Below are 17,412 nucleotides of genomic sequence, written 5' to 3' on the forward strand. Positions count from 1 at the left end.
CCTTCCTTCTGTTGTGTCAGCTGCTCCACTCAGCTTGGTGTCATCGCACATTTGCTGAGGGTGCACTCTATCTCACTGTCTTTGTTGTTGACAAAGATGTTGAAGAGCACTGGTCCCATGATGGACCCCTGGGGTCACCACTTGTCACTGGCCTCCACCTGGACAAACAACCATTGACAGCAACTCTCTGGTTGCAACCTTCCAGTCTTTATCCACTAATATCCAGCTCTCAAATCCATATTTCTCCAATTAGAGATAAGGATGTAGTGCAGGACCATGTCAGAGGCCTTGCATACGTCAGCAGTTGCCCTTGCTTTGTCCACCAGTGCCATCACTCCATAACAGAAGGCCACCAGGTGGGTCAGGGACGATGTGACCTTGGTGAAGCCCTGCTGGCTGTTTCAGATCACCTCATCTCATGTGTGCCTTAACATGCCTTGCAGGAGAATCTGCTCCAAGATCTTCCCATGCACAGAAGGGAGGCTCACCAACATGTAGTTTCCTAGGTCTTCTTTTCTCCCTTTCTTGAAAGCAGGAGAGATGTTTTCTTTTATGAACTCACTGGGGACTTTGCCTGACAGTCACAACTTTTCAGATATGCTGGGGAGCAGCTTGGCACCCACAGCAGCCAGTTCTTCCAGGACCCTGGGATGCATATTGTTCAGCCCCGTAGACTTGTATGCATTCAGCCTCATGAGAAGGTTTTGGACTTGTTCTGCTCTTACAGTGAGGGGAAGGGGGTTTTGCTCCCTCGTGCCCTGCCTAGACCTTTTGGCTCTTCATCAGACAGCCAGAAATTCTTACTCCCAAAGTTCAGGGTCCTGTCTCTGTTCTTTGCTAGGCCTGTATTCCTCGAGATCATGAACTCAGCCAGGCCATGTTCACTGCAGCCCAGGCTGCCCCCAGCCTTAACCTCTTTCATGATCTCTGCGCTGGTGAGCATCAGATCCAGCAACTCTTCACCTCCGGTTGACCTGTCCAGTATTGGACCAGGAATTTATCCTCAGCAAACTCCAGGAGTCCCCTGGATTGCTTGCTGTTGCTTTCCCAGCAGACATCTGGGTGGTTGAAGTCTTCATCAAGATGAGAATCTGCCAGCACAGCATTCCCTGCAGTTGAAGCAAGAAGGCCTCATGCACAGAATCCCCTTGTTTAGGCAGCCTGTAGTGGACCCTGACCACCAGATGTCCTTCATTGGTCTGGTCCTTGATTTTAACCCACTCAACTTGATGATCAGTTTCTCAGAGGCAGCTCTTTGCAGTCTCTCTTCTTAACTTAGAGGGCAACTCCCCCACCCCTGTCCTGTTCCTTCTAAGAAGCTTGCAGCTCTGTTCTCATGATAGTTTCCACTTTTAATAAATCTGTTAACTTCTTTTCCAACTGTGATAAGAGTTAAAGATTAAGAAGTTATTTGGTGTTAATGTTGTTCACACAGGGAGTATAGAAGTAGTTTTTCCTCCTCCCTGTAGTGCTAACTCGCATCCATGTTTCATTAAAGTGCCTTGGGGTTCTGTTTGAAAATTTTTGCACGTGAATATATACACAGTATTAAAAATGTGTTTTGTTCTCTTCAATATCTACAGGAGTATCAGAATAAGCTGACTTATTTAGTTCCTGAAAAGCAGTTGTTAAGTGAGAGAATTAAAAACGTTCAACTCGACAGCACTCAAAGTAAGTGCCTGCAGATGAGTCCTGGTTCACATTGCTGGGTTTTTGTCATTTCATGTCATGCTGATTAAAAAAATAAGCTGTAGGATACAGTGGGGTCAATCCTGCCTTTGTTTTAATATCTTTTCAGTGAGAGCCACCTAAGAATTGTTGCATCTGTGTTCCTTTGCTTCTACTGTGTTGTGAATAAGAAGCAAACAAGCACATTTTTGTGAGAAACAGAGTTTGCTTAAAACTTCCTTTCTGCAGACTGTGCCATCCTCAGATACAATGATCCTTGTTACACAGTGTGTTTTTGGTAGCATTAAGTCAGGGGGGTTCATTAAAAGTTTACACTGATCTTTGTATCAAAGCACGCTGCAAATTCCTGCCTTCAGAAGCTTGCTATGAACTGATCCAACATGATACAAAAAACCATTTGTAAAGCATTCCATGCTACACGTAATGCCTGTATGTGTCAGGTGGATGTTGGCCCCCTTCTTGGTGCTGTATGCAAACAGGAGGGTAAGTCAAAGGATTTTTGTAAGGAAGGAATTTGGGAATGTATGTATGTATGCTGGGGAGAAAATAACTTGATGAGAACAGAAGGTTGTTTATCTTCTAATGCAGATGCAGGAATTGCTTCAGTGCAGAAGAAGTCTCTAGAAAAGGAAGAATTATGCCAAAGACTTAAGGAACAGTTAGATGCCCTTGAGAAAGAAACTGCTGCTAAGCTTGCTGAAATGGATGCGTTTAACAGCCAGCTGAAGGTACGTGTGTTCTCTGACTGCGTACAGTGAGTATTTCTTCATCCATGTGGAAAGATTGCTGGCGCTTCCAAAAGGTCTTCCCAACTTTCAGTGTCACAAAAGAATGACCAGAAGTCTTGTAGCACAAGAGAAATTCATTTAAAGCTATCCTGATGTACTAAAATATCAACATCTAGCTGATCATTGCTTTGCATGAATCGACTGTTGCTCACTCTCAACCTTTGCTTTGGAATTGAGGTTTCTGAGGCTCTGGAAGGTTCTTTTTTATGGGGTTATACAGTGTTCTTATGGGCTACAATCTTTGAATCGTGGAGTTTTAATTCGTGTTGAAAGGAGCGCGGGGTTTCACAGCACACTGCCCAGGACCCAGTAGCAGACTTAGGTGCTGTTCTGTAAGTCAGCATAGGCTGCTGCTTTGAGGATAAGGTGGTAAATGTTGGCTGCTGGCCCTAAAACTATTTTTGTTTCAGCAGCAACTCTTGATGTACCTAAAAACGCACCCAGTGCTCAGGCATGCATCCACTTAACTTTATTTCCTGGCTCACTCTCAGTGGCAGGGATGTGAACTGTATTCCTACGCAGTGCATTTATGCTGGGCCAACGCGAGGGCTCTGCACTCGCCATCGAAAAGAACAGGGATTGAATTTGTAAGCATTGCTAAGAGTTTCTTTTCTTGGAAGAACAGGCTGCATGAAACATCAGTGACGTGCATTTTGAGTTCCTTGTATGCTTGCATGGCTTGCTGTGTTCAGTGGCTGCATCCACTGTTTAGTCTTCCCTAAAAAATGTTTTCCAAAATACAGTGCAAAGATTAATTAGCTTTTTATCTGCCTTATCTTACAGTGTGACAGTATGGATGATTCTGTTCTTCAGTGCCTTTTGTCTCTGCTAAGCTGTCTCAACAACCTCTTCCTCTTACTTAAGGTTATTTTCTAATCTTTGGCTCTTTTGCTTTTTAATTATTTCGCATTTTTTTCTCTGCTTACCCTTTCTGTTTGGATATGTAACTTATGTTAAAGAAATTTTCCTAAAAGAAAATCAGTAGTTTTGTTCTTTCTGCTAGCTTTTAAATCCTCATGAAGGTACAATTTTGTTTACTTGCTTAGAAAGCCAAACTGCAAAGTGATGATAGCTGTTTTATTTCTTAATGGACTGTGTTTAAGTTGTTTTACTCAACTGTTTCTTTTTAGTTAAGGTAACATCAACAAAAAGAGCACTGTCTAAGATGGAAGCAGTGTCTTCTCCTTGCTTTCCATCTGTTGCTCTCTCTGTGTCTCACCATGTCTAGTTCATGCACCTGAAGCTGGGAATCACAAAATCATAGAATGGTTGGATTGGAAGGGACCTCAAAGATCATGAAGCTCCAACCCCCTGCCACGTGCAGGGCCACCAACCTCCCCATTTCATAGCAGCCCAGGCTGCCCAGGGCCCCATCCAACCTGGCCTTGAACACCTCCAGGGATGGACGGGGCATCCACAGCCTCTCTGGGCAGCTGTTCCAGCACCTCACCACTCTCTGTAAAGAACTTCCCCTGACTTCCAACCTCAATCTTCCCTCCCTCAACTTCAAACCATTTCCCCTTGTCCTGCAGTTATCAACCCTTTCAAAGAGTTGATTCCCCTCCTGTTTGTAGGCTCCCTTTAGATACTGCCAGGCTGCAATGAGGTCACCCACAGCCTTCTTTTCTCCAGGCTGAACAAGCCCAGCTCCCTCAGCCTGTCCTCACAGGGGAGGTGCTCTGGCCCTCAAGTCATGTGTATGGACATGTCAAGGCATGTGAATCCTGAGTTTGAGACTGAAGTGGTGTCAGTGCCCAGGTGATGACATGCCACAGCAACGGCCATGCTTTTAAACCTCCAGATTAACCCTGCACTAAAACTTGCTTCCTGTTTTTCCTCATGCTGCTTTTGTCTGCTGGTGTAAAACATCTGGCTTGGGTTTTTTCCTTCTTAAATCAAAGATATGAGAGTTTGTTTCCATAGCAATCCTCAGTTTCTGTGTAGCATGAGGAAATATTTTCAACTGAATACATTTGGGAAAAAAGCAGTAGCAAGTAGATGTGTTTGAGACTTTCACTGACACAGAAATCTTGTTCATAGGAATTGCACAGTGTTTCTCAGGCACTGTGATTGTGGTTGGCAGTGCTTACTGTGGTGGGAACAGGTCACTGATAACTGCTTTATTTGCATTTCACATCAGATACAGAAAGGCAGAGTGCACCTGTAGCTCAGTGTGTGTCAGTAGGATTCCTCATGGTAGTGTGACGTCTAGCTTTGTACTGTGACAAAATAAGTTCTTGAGGTACTCAAATTATTGCTGGTTTTCTTTCCTGTAAATGTAATTATCCCAAAGATTCACGCTCTGTGTTCTGTGAAAATGTCCATTATCAGAGGGAGGTGAAATAGGAACTGAAGAATGTGCCCCCAAAAGTAGAAGTTCATAGAGGAAGAAGGCAGTGTGAGCGTTAGGCTGTAGCTGCCTGCAGTGGTAAGCCTACTGAGGATGTTCTTAAGCTTTTTGATTGAGTTATGGAACTGATCCCTCCTATTCTGCTCAAATAATTTCAGTCTTCCATTTGCATGCAGCAATTTGTCATTGTGTTTTACAATTGGGAACGGAGAGAAAGACCAGAAACGTTGCAAAGGGGGGGGATGCTGGGGGTGTATTCTCAGCTTTATGGCATTGTGTTGGCTTTCAATTGAAGCCTGCCTCTCCAGCAGTGTGTTTTGTGGTTGTTGAGAGCGTGCTTCGCTGTCGTCTTTGTCCTTACACAGTGTTGTATGGAAACGTGACGCTTCTCCCTGTTTCCTGTCACATTTGCTGTTTCCAGCAGGTGTTTGTCTGAAGGGCGCTTTGAAAGCCTGAGTTCTATGAAAGGACTTGCAAACCTGCCAGCTGTTTTCATACTTCAGTTTGTTTGACTCTGCAGTGACCTTCAAGGACTGTTAAGAACTCAGTGTTACGTTGTTCATTTGTATGGATAAAATAATAGTTTGGTTCACGAAGCGTTACGGTGCTCGGGTGCTTCCTAAAAGATTGGTTTCGTTTCTTATGATGTACTTTATTGTGTTTCCTTATTAGGACCTGAGAGAAAGCTACAGCACACAGCAATTAGCCTTGGAGCAGCTCCATAAGATCAAACAGAGCAAAATAAGAGAGGTAGAGAAAAGAAGAGCCGAACTTGCGCAGAAAAAGCGGCTGGAAGATGAAGCTGCAAGGTACCATGTCTTAAAGTGTGTCAGCATAGCAGTTTTTAGAGCAAAGGAGTGCCAGGGTGTCTTTCAGATACTGATTTTAATACACAGGAAGTATAACTGGCAAAAATACATCCTGGTTTGTTGCCTTGAGAAAAGCAGTTTAAATGGAGTACCACCAATACAAGGCGTTCTGCATTTCCTTTTTCTGATCTATTTTTATCTTTTCGTGGAATTTAGAAACTCAGGTGTGAAGGGCAAATAAACCAAGCAACACTTTTTCTATTAAGATTTTAGCTTCTTTTGTCATAGAATCATAGAATGGCCTGGGTTGCAAAGGCCCACAGTGCTCATCCAGTTCCAACCCCCTGCTGTGTGCAGGTCACCAACCAGCAGCCCAGGCTGCCCAGAGCCACATCCAGCCTGGCCTTGAATGCCTGCAGGGATGGGGCATCCACAGCCTCCTTGGGCAACCTGTTCCAGTGCCTCACCACCCTCTGGGGGAAAAAATTCCTCCTGATATCCAACCTAAACCTCCCTTGTCTCAGTTTAAAACCATTCCCCCTTGTCCTATCACTGTTCATCCTTTAAACAGCCGTTCTCCTCCTGTTCATATGCTCCTTTAAGTACTTGAAGATCACTATGAGGTCTCCCTTAGTCTTCTCTTCTCCAAGCTAAACAAGCCCAGTTTCCTCAGCCTTTCCTCATAGGAGAGCTGCTCCAGCCCTCTGATCATCTTAGTGCCCTCCTCTGGACCTGCTCCAAGAGCTCCATGTCCTTCATGTCCTGCAGGCCCCAGGCCTGGTTGTAGTCCTGCAGATAGATAATTCTCACACATCTGCAATTCCTCATGTTTTCTCCTTGTTTTGTTACCTTTGGAAAGTTCTTAAATATTTCCTTAAAAGCACTTCTTCTTGAGTAGTTGCTAGTTCTTTGTTGTGTATATTCATTCTATTGTGAGATGGTACTTACACAGTAGGAAGGACATTGACTTCTTAATTCATCAAATCATTCAGGTTGGAAAAGACCTCAGATCCCAAATCCAACCCCAACCCACCCCACCAAGCCCACTGCCCACGTCCCTCTGTGCCACATCCCCACATCTCTGGAACGCCTCCAGGGACGATGACCCCACCACCTCCCTGTGCATCTGCCACTGCCTGTGTTAATCTTGGGAGCTCAATAACTTACATTTTTAACTGTAAGTTTGATTTCTGTTTTAGGAAGAGGACCAGGATGTTAAAAAAGGTCTTTGAGCAAATCATTTCAGCAGCCCTGGTTCATGTACGAAGTGCTGGTTTTGCGCTGCTCAGCTTGTACTGAGAAATCAAGCTTTTCAGTTGTTGCCTCTTGCTTTTTCATTCCCAATAAGTGTAGTTTCTCTTGTGTTGCTGACTAAGAAACAGTAGTTTTTGGGCTTTTAAACTTGCTGTCCTGAGATGCCACTGTTTTTCTCCTCTCCTGACTCTCTGCTACCCATTTTATCCTTAGTAGCTGAAGAGTGTGGCAGCAGTGGTGCAATAAACACTGAGTAGGTGCTGAAAACAGAGAGCTAAAGCAACAAAGATAGCATGCAAAGACTATTCCTATGGTTATAACAGAACGTAATTTTACTACTCATCTATTTGGAAATGTTACTTTTCAGTCATGGGGCTTGGAAGCTTGTTGCCATGGTGGGCAGCTTCAAGCCACCCTTATTAAATGAATGCACTCCTGTCTTGCTTGTGTGTAGGCGAGCAGAAGTGTACGAGGAGGCAGGTATCTGTGTGGCAGTCTCCCTGTACTAAGAATTCAAATCCATTTATTACTTACATGTGGGATATCCTGGCACTCTTGTGTAGATAAAGCAGTCTCCTGTGGAAGAGCTGATTGTCCAGTGAGAAAAGTGACTGATATCATAGATTCAGATTTGTTTACAAGTCCACTTGATTATTCTGTGAATAGAATCTCTTTCAATTCTAGATGAATGTTCTCCTACTTCTTTCTCATTTCCTTTTTTAAGGAAAGCAAAAAGGGAGAAGGAGAACCGGTGGCAGGAAAATATCCGAAGGGAAGAAGAGGAGAAGAAGAAGCGATTAGAGGAGGAGAGAATGCAGGAAAAGGTTCAGGAAAAGCTTCATGAAGAGGAGGAGAAAAATAAGCAAGCTGGGATCTTGAGAGAAACAGAGCAACGGCAGAGACAACTGGAGGAAGAGAAAAGAAGGCAAGAACAAATTGCAAAAGAAGCTGAGGAGAGGCGTAAGCAGAATGAAGAAATAAAAAAGATAAAAGAAGCCACCACTTCTCACGAGGCAGAGAAATGTGCTGCTAAATTAAACATAAGTGAGAAGTTTGGAGATCTGTTGAAACCAACAGAGGGTAAAAGTCTTAAGCCACCCTGGACCAATGAAGGTAATCTTAGTTAGATTGTTGCCTTGGTGGTTCTTGTTTTCCTAAGTCATTTTTCATTCTTTAGGTGCATTACTGTGACACCGTGGCAGACTTACTGCCTCGTGCTATAAGCAAAACACAATGTTCCATGTCTTTAGTTAGCTGTAAATCATCCTATTGATCCAGTTTGTCTTCATCAGTTTCTCAGTGGTAATGAGAAGATGGTTGGACTGGGTGATCGTTTCCAACCTTGTGATTCTATGATTTGCTCTGTTTTTGCCACCAATGGCCCCAATGGCAAATCTTCCAATGATTGTGGCTAACAAAGTGTAGGTGTTGTTGGAAGCAGAAGTACTGTAGCTTTTTTGTGAGGCCTGATCTCTCTGTCATTAAAGCAGAAGGCTAACATGGAGCTTTGTCAGGCGATGAGTGGATGCACAGGTAAACCTCAGTGATTTGTTAACACTGAAATCTGCTGCTTTTTGCACCACTCAGTGCCTCCGAGTAACAAAAAAAGAACTGAAGTCAACCTGACTTTCTCTGTAGATATTCAGAAATCCTTGTTTAACAATATTTTCCCAGAAGGTGACTTTACTGCAACTCAGCTTTCTTTAGTTCTTGCCAGTTCTCATTAGCCAGTTTAATTAACTGAGTTAAGCGAGAACCAACTGGGGTGCTGAAAGATAGAATCATAGAATGGCCTGGGTTGAAAAGGACTGCAGTGATCATTAGTTTCAACCTCCCTGCTATGTGCAGGGTCACCAACCAGCAGACCAGGCTGCCCAGAGCCACATCCAGCCTGGCCTTGAATGATGATGAGTTTTCTTATCATTTCAGGCAACGCCATCAGTGCTTCAGAATCCAGGAATTCTGTTGCCTTTGTGAATTACAGAGCTTTGTATCCGTTTGAGGCGAGGAATCATGATGAGATGAGCTTTAATACTGGAGATATAATTCAGGTGAGATTTGCCATTTGTACTTAACTCTTCACAAAACAGTTCTCTTCTGACCCTCAGAGGAAACAAAAGTGGTTTGTGTTGTTTTGGCTTCCTTTTCAGACACAATTAGCTGTTGAACTGCAGGTGTCTTATTTTAGAAATACACCAGCAGCCACCACCTCCTCTTCTACCGCCAACCTCAACTAAGCTGACTGGCTGCTGGGATTTGATTAGCTGCTAATTTTAGCCTGTTTTTTCTTCCTCTGCCTTTGATGATAGGCAGCACGATGGAGACCTCCATACTGACATGGGTGTGTAGCACAAATGCTCCACGCTTAATCATTACAGTATACAAGAAAATTTTTGGCTGCCTTGTGAATGAAGTTATTGGAGGCTCAGCACATTTTTGTCTTTTATTAAAAAATTAAGATCACTGAGAAATATTTGGGCTTCCTCATTTAAGAGCAGCACAACTCTTAAAACTGCACCAGTTTTCATGTGCTGCTTGGCTGGCCAGCCACTGATTCTTGGCCATGCAGTCGAAATTGCAACACAACACAGCATAACATTGGCAAGCCAGAATTGCTCCTGGTGTCGTCTGTGGAACCTCAGTGTTGTGTGGCTTTGGGCCCCATTTGAAGGCAACACCTGAGGCTGTCCCTGCTTACCTCCACGAGTCACTGAGTTGGTCTGTTACCTGGGGAGCTGCTGGAGACACAGCACAGCTGCATCACTGCCGGCGTGTAATCAGCTCAACTCTGGGAGGAGACAGAATTGCAAATGCTGCCCCTGCGAGCGCTGCTCGTGCTGTTTGGTTTACCAGTGGGAGCTGACATATGATAGATACCCTGTTGTTTCACACTGCAAATTATGTTTTCTTTGTATTTTTATCCTCCTGTCCGTAGGTTGATGAAAAAAATGTTGGAGAGCCTGGCTGGCTTTATGGGAGCTTCCAAGGACGTATTGGTTGGTTTCCGTGCAATTATGTGGAAAGAATACCAGAAGGAGAAAAAGCTTTGTCTCCAAAGAAGGCCTTACTTCCTCCTACAGTATCTTTATCTACTACCTCAGCTACTTCAGAGTGAGTTTTGTTATATTTGTGTTCAGATTGCTTGTTCAGAGTTAGGACAATGTGCTGCGTGGTGTCAGTCAGTGATATTTTAAAAGAAGAGAACTTACTGAAAAACCTATTGGAAAGTCACAGCTTGCATATTTTAAGTATTTGATAGGCTTTTTTTTCATTGTGTAGAATATGGAACGGCCTGGGTTGCAAAGGAGCACAATGCTCATCTGGTTCCAACCCCTGCCACATGCAGGGTTGCCAACCAGCAGACCAGGCTGCCCAGAGCCACATCCAGCCTGGCCTTGAATGCCTGCAGGGATGGGGCATCCACAACTGTAGTATTACTTGTTTGTATCTATGTTTAAAAAAAAAGAAGTGATTCTACGTGAAGTGCTTTAAAAATCAAAAGTGCTGTGTGTTTATTACGTCTGTCTTCAATCTGCAGACCACTTTCACCAAGCAGATCTGTAGAAGAGTCAGATTACCAGAACGTACATTTCTCCAGCCTGAACGTTAATGCAGCGTGGCAACAGAAGTCAGCTTTTACCCGCACTGTGTCCCCTGGATCTGTGTCACCCATTCATGGACAGGTACGTTGTGTGTTGTGACATAATTCCACCCATCCACCGAGTGGGGACCAAGAGGACACGTGCCGTGCGTTTCTGAATTAGGATAGTTTCACCTGTAGTTAAACACACAAGATGTTTGTGAGATAGGGAACAGTGGAGATGATTTCTTAGTCACCTCTGTAAAACATTGACCAGACAAACAAAAAACACCACAGTTAGGAATGAACTTGCTTGGACTGCAATAACTGATGCAGCAGTGCACGTTTAACACCCACACCAGTGAGGGTGAGTGCGAACACATCTCTGCTTCTGTCTTACCAGGGGCAGCCCGTCGAGAACTTGAAAGCACAAGCACTTTGCTCTTGGACTGCAAAAAAAGATAACCACTTGAACTTCTCCAAAAATGATATCATTTCTGTCCTGGAGCAGCAGGAAAACTGGTGGTTTGGAGAGGTGCATGGAGGAAGGGGTTGGTTTCCCAAGTCTTATGTCAAGCTCTTACCTGGAAGTGAGAAGAAGGAGGAGTAAGTGTAACTTTGGCTAGTATTTTATTTGGCAGTTTGCAGAGAGAGGTGTTCCAGGGTGCAAAATGATTGCAGTGCAGATCCTGAATGCTCTTTGATTACACTGATTTACACTTTTATTATTTCATTCTTGGAAGCCAATTCATGTTGGGCTCACTGCTGTGTAAATAAACAGCCTTACAAGGTGAGTGCTGTGAAAAGTCAGCGGCGGCTGATGATTCATCAGGGTATTTACTGAAGTCTTGTTAATGCTGGGGTGGCTGCACCATTGTGTGTGAATTGTTCTCATCGTGTTATGATGAAAGTTCTTAGAAATACTTCAGAATGAGAGAATTTGGGCAAAAATCTTTATGGATGTGAACAATTGGTAAATAATACTTTCTAGTTTTATAGTATGACATCGATCTTTGGAGTGTGGTGTGCTCTTGGTTGCTGCTCAGGTCTTAAAACCAGTGATATCTGTCACCTTTTTAAAAGTGGAGGGAACTTTTGTAATGAAAAATAGCAACTTGGAGACACTCAAGCGAGCTTAGGCTCATCCTAATAGAGAGATGTGTTGGTCAGCATTTTGATTATTCAAACGTCCTTTTTAATTTCTGCAGACCAGAAGCTGTTTATGCAGCAGTAAAGAAGAAGTCCAGTGCACAGCTCTACCCAGCGGGAGAAGGTAGGAGTGAATAACAGTGTGTGCTGGAGCTGAAATATGTGAGACATGTCTGAGCCATTCCTGTAGTGCTTGTCCAGAAAATACAGTGCAAATGCTGAGCTATTGTTAGGAGAATCCAAAAATGAGAACTTCAGTAATATTTGTAATTAATTCAGGTTGAGCGTAGCCATCTTGGTTTTGTTTGGTTGGGTTTGATTTTGTTTGATTGCTTGTGTTGTTTGGTTTTTTTTGCTTCCTACAATTGGGTGTAAGTTCCCCAGGCTTCTGCTTATCTGCAGTCTGTTCCAAGTGTGGTAACTCACTGCCAAATTCATATCTGTAAAACGTTGTGTATCCTTAAGTCAGAGGTGTGAGCACAAGGCAAGCTGTGATAGCAGTCTGTAAGGTAGGGTTTGCTTCACAGGCTTGCTAGGACATTCAGGGCAGGTTTAGGTTGGATCTTAGGAGGAAGTTTTTCCCCCAGAGGGTGGTGAGGCACTGGAACAGGTTGCCCAAGGAGGCTGTGGATGCCCCATCCCTGCAGGCATTCAAGGCCAGGCTGGATGTGGCTCTGGGCAGCCTGGGCTGCTGGTTGGTGACCTGCACACAGCAGCGGGTTGGAACTGGATGAGCACTGTGGGCCTTTGCAACCCAGGCCATTCTATGGTTCTGTGATGTGATCCACACTATGGACACCACGAAGGGTGCTGACATCCAAGATGTTTGTGTCTGATGGACTTTTATCCTCGTATCTGAAACTGTTCTCTCCACCTCTATGTGCTGTTTGTGCAGAGTACGTTGCACTGTATTCCTATTCAAGCTCTGAGCCTGGAGACTTGACTTTCACTGAAGGTGAGGAAATCCTGGTGACCCAGAAAGAAGGGGAATGGTGGACAGGGAGCATTGATGACAGAACTGGGATCTTCCCCTCCAATTATGTCAGACCAAAGGATCAAGAAGTGAGTTCTTACTTCAAGTCTTGTGTAACTCGTGATGCTTTTTTCTGTTTTAGTGTATTTCTGTTCTTGATACCTGTTACTGATACGCTGATGTTAAGCAGAGATTAAATTGCCTGACAGGGAAGAGGATCCTAGGGGACTGGAGTCCCAGATTGCTCTAACCACAGTGTCCCATTGCTGCTCTCACAGCAGGATCTTGGTGTTTTGTTAAATTAGGGCTCAGAGTTGAAACCTCCATCTACGTGGCACATGCTTAAAAAGAGCGTAAATAAACTCCACTGGATTTATTAAACATGAAAAGAATATTGTTGTGTCTTTGTTACAGGGTTCTAGTAATGCTGGCAAAACTGGAACAATAAATAAGAAACCTGGTGAGTGTGTTACAACTTTTCACCATTTTGGACTGTGTTTTAAGTGATTAATAAGGCATGTGTGTTCATAGCAGTGTTCTAAGGTCTGCCAGTGTGCTTGCTTACAAGAGAAATAGCAGCTTCTTTCTTTGGAAGTAGCCCTTATCGTAGTGAAAGTATAACAAAGACAATTCATATGCTTTCTTTTCAGAAATTGCTCAGGTGACTACTGCTTATGCTGCATCAGGAAGTGAACAGCTTAGTCTTGCGCCTGGGCAGCTCATACTTATCCTGAAGAAAAATGCTAGTGGATGGTGGCAAGGAGAGCTGCAGGTGAGTGATTGGAGGAACAGTCATTGTGGCTTGATGAGCAGCAGTGAGGGGTTGTTTGGTTCAATTTGAGATGAGACACTGAGTAGAGCGCTCTGAAAGCTGGTTGGAAAGTGGCAGTACCTCATTTGAGACTCTTTAATTGATGTGTAAGTGGAATTTTCTTAGAGCAGATATATAACCCTACTGTGAAATGGTGCACTGAAATAATTAGCTGTACTTAAAACCTTTCAATGTACAGATTTGTGAGAGCATATTAAGATGCAGCTTTATTTGAGTTTGGTTGTTTCATCCTTTAGCCAGATCTTAGCTTCTGAGATGCTTAGTGCTTAATTGCTGTTGAAAGACCAACTTTGTTTTCCATAGGCAGAGCTGTGTGATGCATCTGTTGTGTTTTTCCAATCCTTATGCTGTTTCGTTTCTTGACTGTGTAATAACCATTTCTACAGGCAAGAGGGAAAAAGAGGCAGAAAGGATGGTTCCCTGCCAGCCATGTGAAGTTACTGGGTCCGAGCAGTGAGCGAACCACATCTGCTGCCCCCTCAGGTGAAAAAATGGTTTTATTTGTATTTCATTTCATTTCTGTTGTTGAACTGCTTGGATTGTTCACATACTAATTTGAATTAACGCTGTGTTTAATGGCTTTATCTTGCTGTGCTTTGCTGTAGAAGGTGAAGTCCTAGTCGGAATCTGAGTCTTTTGGCATATGTGTCCTTCAGATTTAATCTCTGTCCACGAAAGGGAAAATCTCCCATGTGTTTACAGCGATCCTGCATGGGGTCCCTGCCCCAGCCTATACTATTTGTAAGGCTCTTTAATTTTCCTGCCTGCATTGCAGAACCAAACTCAGTTCATTTGTAAACTCCTTCTTGCCAAACTAGCAAAAACCCTACAGAAAACAAGCAGTCATTGGCAGGCACCTTGGAATTCCATGCAGTGCTCTTTCTAAGAAGGAATCTGAGCTGCACATCCCACAGTGTATTTTTCATTTCGATACCTGAGTACAAAATGAGATGATTTCACAGAAGAGTAGCTTTTCTGGTTGTGTGGAGCTCCCCACAGCCATGCTTTGGTTGTACCTGGTCGTCTGGACAAGTCTTCCCTTTGCTGGAACTTGCAGCACATGATGAGCAGTGCACGCTTCCTTTGCTGCATTTTTCTTACAAGTAGAATCTGCAAGGTGACCAAACTCACTTTCTGTGCTGAGCCAAGGGAAGACAGAAGTAAACTTGATTCCTTAGCAAGCTGTGATCCTGTCTGGTGTTTTTCTTCTGTAGCAGTTCATGTGAAATTGTTGTTTCTTTCCTGTGTCTGTGCAAAATACTGAAAAACTGCCTTACTGTTTTGTGTCACAGCATCCTGCTAACTTTGCTTTTTCTTCATAGTGTGTCAAGTAATAGCAATGTATGATTACATGGCAAACAATGAAGACGAGCTCAGCTTCTCCAAAGGGCAGCTTATTAACGTGCTGAGCAAAGATGATGCTGACTGGTGGCAAGGAGAACTCAGTGGTGTGACAGGTCTCTTCCCTTCCAACTACGTGAAGATGACCACAGATTCTGACCCAAGTCAGCAGTGTAAGCAACAATTTTATTAAAAACCATTTTGTTTCTTTCTTTCAAAAGTGCATTATTGTTCTTTTGCTTTGAACTTGGAATTTTGAGTTCCAAGCGTCAACTGAAGTTATTGGGATTTTAAATACTCCTTTCTTTAAATACTTTTCTTTGGAACTCTGTACTTGAAATACTTCTCTATTTAACCTGCAGCTAACCATCAGATCACCAACAGCCAAAGTGCAGTAGTGAGAGTGTGAGGGTGAGCTAGGGCAATACATCTGGGGGGTGTCCACCTAAAAGAGAGGCTGGCGTACAGATATCTGGTGTTTGATAGGTGGTGCTGACTGGAAGCCAGTACAAGAGCATTATGCTTCATTGCAGGGCTTCCACAAGTTTCATAAACCATGAAAAAAGTGTCTGCTGTAGTCTTCTTTAACTTAAATTTAACAGTTTGTCAATTCAGTAAAAGTAATCACAAAGGATTTAAGAAAAAAGAAAATTCTAGCATTAACAAGTGAAGTAATCTGTGGTAGATGTGTCAGTCCTGGCTCACAACTGCTCCTGTCCAGCTCTGATAAATGAGGTGTATGTATCAAAGCAACGTTAAGCTGAAAATCAGCAGCAGCAGCCTGAGACCTGAATGCCAGGATATTCGCCTGTCTGAAGGTCAGGTGTTTTCCTGGTTGTTTTGTTGGGTTTTTTTTTTTTGCACATAAATATAGGAAATGTTTCTGGTCCCCCCCCTCTCCCCCTCCTCTTGGTTTTTTAGTTACCGTTTCTTTTGTCAGCTTTCCTCAGAGAAAATTACCACTGCTCTTACTCCTCCTTCAGCTTTTCATTCTTGGCACTTGATTTAAATCAACCTTTCATCAGCCCATGGCATTTGTGGCTTTGGGAGCCCGTTAGGGTTTGGGTAGTTGATGGGAAAGTTGGCCCTTTCACTTAGCAAGTCACATCCCTTCACTTGCTGTTTTTTCGCCAGGCATCATTTGTATTTTTTGCAGTACAAAGGCATACATCTGGAATTGTGGTTGATGTATATCCTGAAAAGCCTGTGGCTCTGTGGGAGCAGCTTGCACTTGAGATTTGATGAACTTAGTTTGGTTGTTAGAATTCCCAAATGTGGTGACAGAGGTCCAGCTTGGGTTGGAAAGCTTGGCTTGTCCACTCAGAAGCTTCGTATCTGGCCGAAGTGCCCCATGTGTAGTTAAATCACATCTGTGCTAACGTTGCAGGTAACACATTTTTATTTTATGCACTGACTGTGACTTTGGTGTCAACAACTGCTGTGTTTAGATTGAAACTACTTTTGATTGAGCTTATCTAAAAGGTTGATATTTCCTTTGGAAATATTCTGTTTGCATACAGTTTGGACAAAATAGCATAGAGTACAGGCCATGAAATTGAGGTTCTGGCTGAGGTTTTCCCCCAGAGGGTGGTGAGGCACTGGAACAGGTTGCCCAAGGAGGCTGTGGATGCCCCATCCCTGCAGGCATTCAAGGCCAGGCTGGATGTGGCTCTGGGCAGCCTGGGCTGCTGGTTGGTGACCTGCACACAGCAGGGGGTTGGAAGTGGATGAGCACTGTGCTCCTTTTTAACCCAGGCCATCCTATGATTAAACACTCCTGAATTTTTCAAAAATGAGAAAGATCTTAGCTTATCACACTGGTGACTTGTGTAGCTGGATGTGATGAGTGCAGGATGGTTACATATAACATGAATTTTCAACAAAAGCAATCCTGAGATCAAACTGCAATTGGAAACATTTGATAGGTACCGTTTGATGTGATAATCTTTTTCATTGTTTGCTGGTAGATGATTAAGCTGTCTTGATTCAGCCTTTGGATTGTGGCTGTGTGAAGAGAGTTGTCCTTTGAGATGGCACTGGCAGCGCCAGCCAGCAGCAGTCAGCAGAGAGCAGGTGTCATCCCTACTTGGGCAGAGTGAATATTGCAGTGCATCTGTTTACAGACACGAGTTTCTCCCACTATCTCTCCTGGCCAGTTGAATGTATTTGAATGGGAACAAATTGGGTTTACTCACAGAGGTTTGAGGCTTGTGATAATTCTGCTTTCCACTCAAATTTAAGCTCTGTTATACAGAACACCTTTGTACCCAGTCTTTCCTGGGGCTTACTGGTTATCCTGTGGTGCAGACCTCCCTAACAAGGTTCCCTTGGTTCACCTCTTGAGCTGTGTCAGCAGCTCTCTGCACAGAAGAAGCTGTGCTGACAAGGATGACTTCTTGTTGGCATGCATTCTGCCATAGGGCTCTGCAAGGAAAAGAACAATTCAGGGTGCCATAGCTCTGCCAGCAGCTCTTACTGCAACCCAGACCTTGGTCACTGCAGAACAGAAAATACTGAGTCATGCTCTCAGTGATCTTGGTGTTTGTGAGAGTTGCTCATGTTTAAATAATGTTTGATTAGCCCTTGTTCTCGTGTCTGTCCCAAATCATCCACATAAAGAAGATGTGCAGGAGGCTTTAAAGCATAA

The 17,412-nt window shown here is 43.7% G+C and overlaps 1 protein-coding gene across 6 annotated transcripts in view; it reads left to right on the forward strand.

Annotated features, from left to right (window-relative positions):
* The window catches only part of ITSN2 (intersectin 2), a 68,527-nt gene that overhangs the window by 36,620 nt on the left and 14,495 nt on the right, over nt 1–17,412 (forward strand). For all 6 annotated transcript variants that reach the window (XM_042827655.1, XM_042827699.1, XM_042827663.1 and 3 more), the window contains 14 exons: nt 1,584–1,671; nt 2,278–2,417; nt 5,500–5,636; nt 7,615–8,003; nt 8,820–8,941; nt 9,826–10,001; nt 10,429–10,573; nt 10,874–11,076; nt 11,679–11,743; nt 12,515–12,681; nt 13,007–13,052; nt 13,243–13,364; nt 13,811–13,907; nt 14,747–14,938. In XM_042827655.1, the coding sequence (XP_042683589.1) occupies nt 1,584–1,671; nt 2,278–2,417; nt 5,500–5,636; nt 7,615–8,003; nt 8,820–8,941; nt 9,826–10,001; nt 10,429–10,573; nt 10,874–11,076; nt 11,679–11,743; nt 12,515–12,681; nt 13,007–13,052; nt 13,243–13,364; nt 13,811–13,907; nt 14,747–14,938 (2,089 nt within the window). The remainder of the gene's footprint in view (nt 1–1,583; nt 1,672–2,277; nt 2,418–5,499; nt 5,637–7,614; nt 8,004–8,819; nt 8,942–9,825; nt 10,002–10,428; nt 10,574–10,873; nt 11,077–11,678; nt 11,744–12,514; nt 12,682–13,006; nt 13,053–13,242; nt 13,365–13,810; nt 13,908–14,746; nt 14,939–17,412) is intronic.

Source organism: Centrocercus urophasianus, unplaced genomic scaffold (assembly GCF_019232065.1).
Source record: "Centrocercus urophasianus isolate 14NV4802_14NV808 unplaced genomic scaffold, USGS_Curo_1.0 seq_10, whole genome shotgun sequence".
NCBI classification, from domain to species: Eukaryota; Metazoa; Chordata; class Aves; order Galliformes; family Phasianidae; genus Centrocercus; species Centrocercus urophasianus.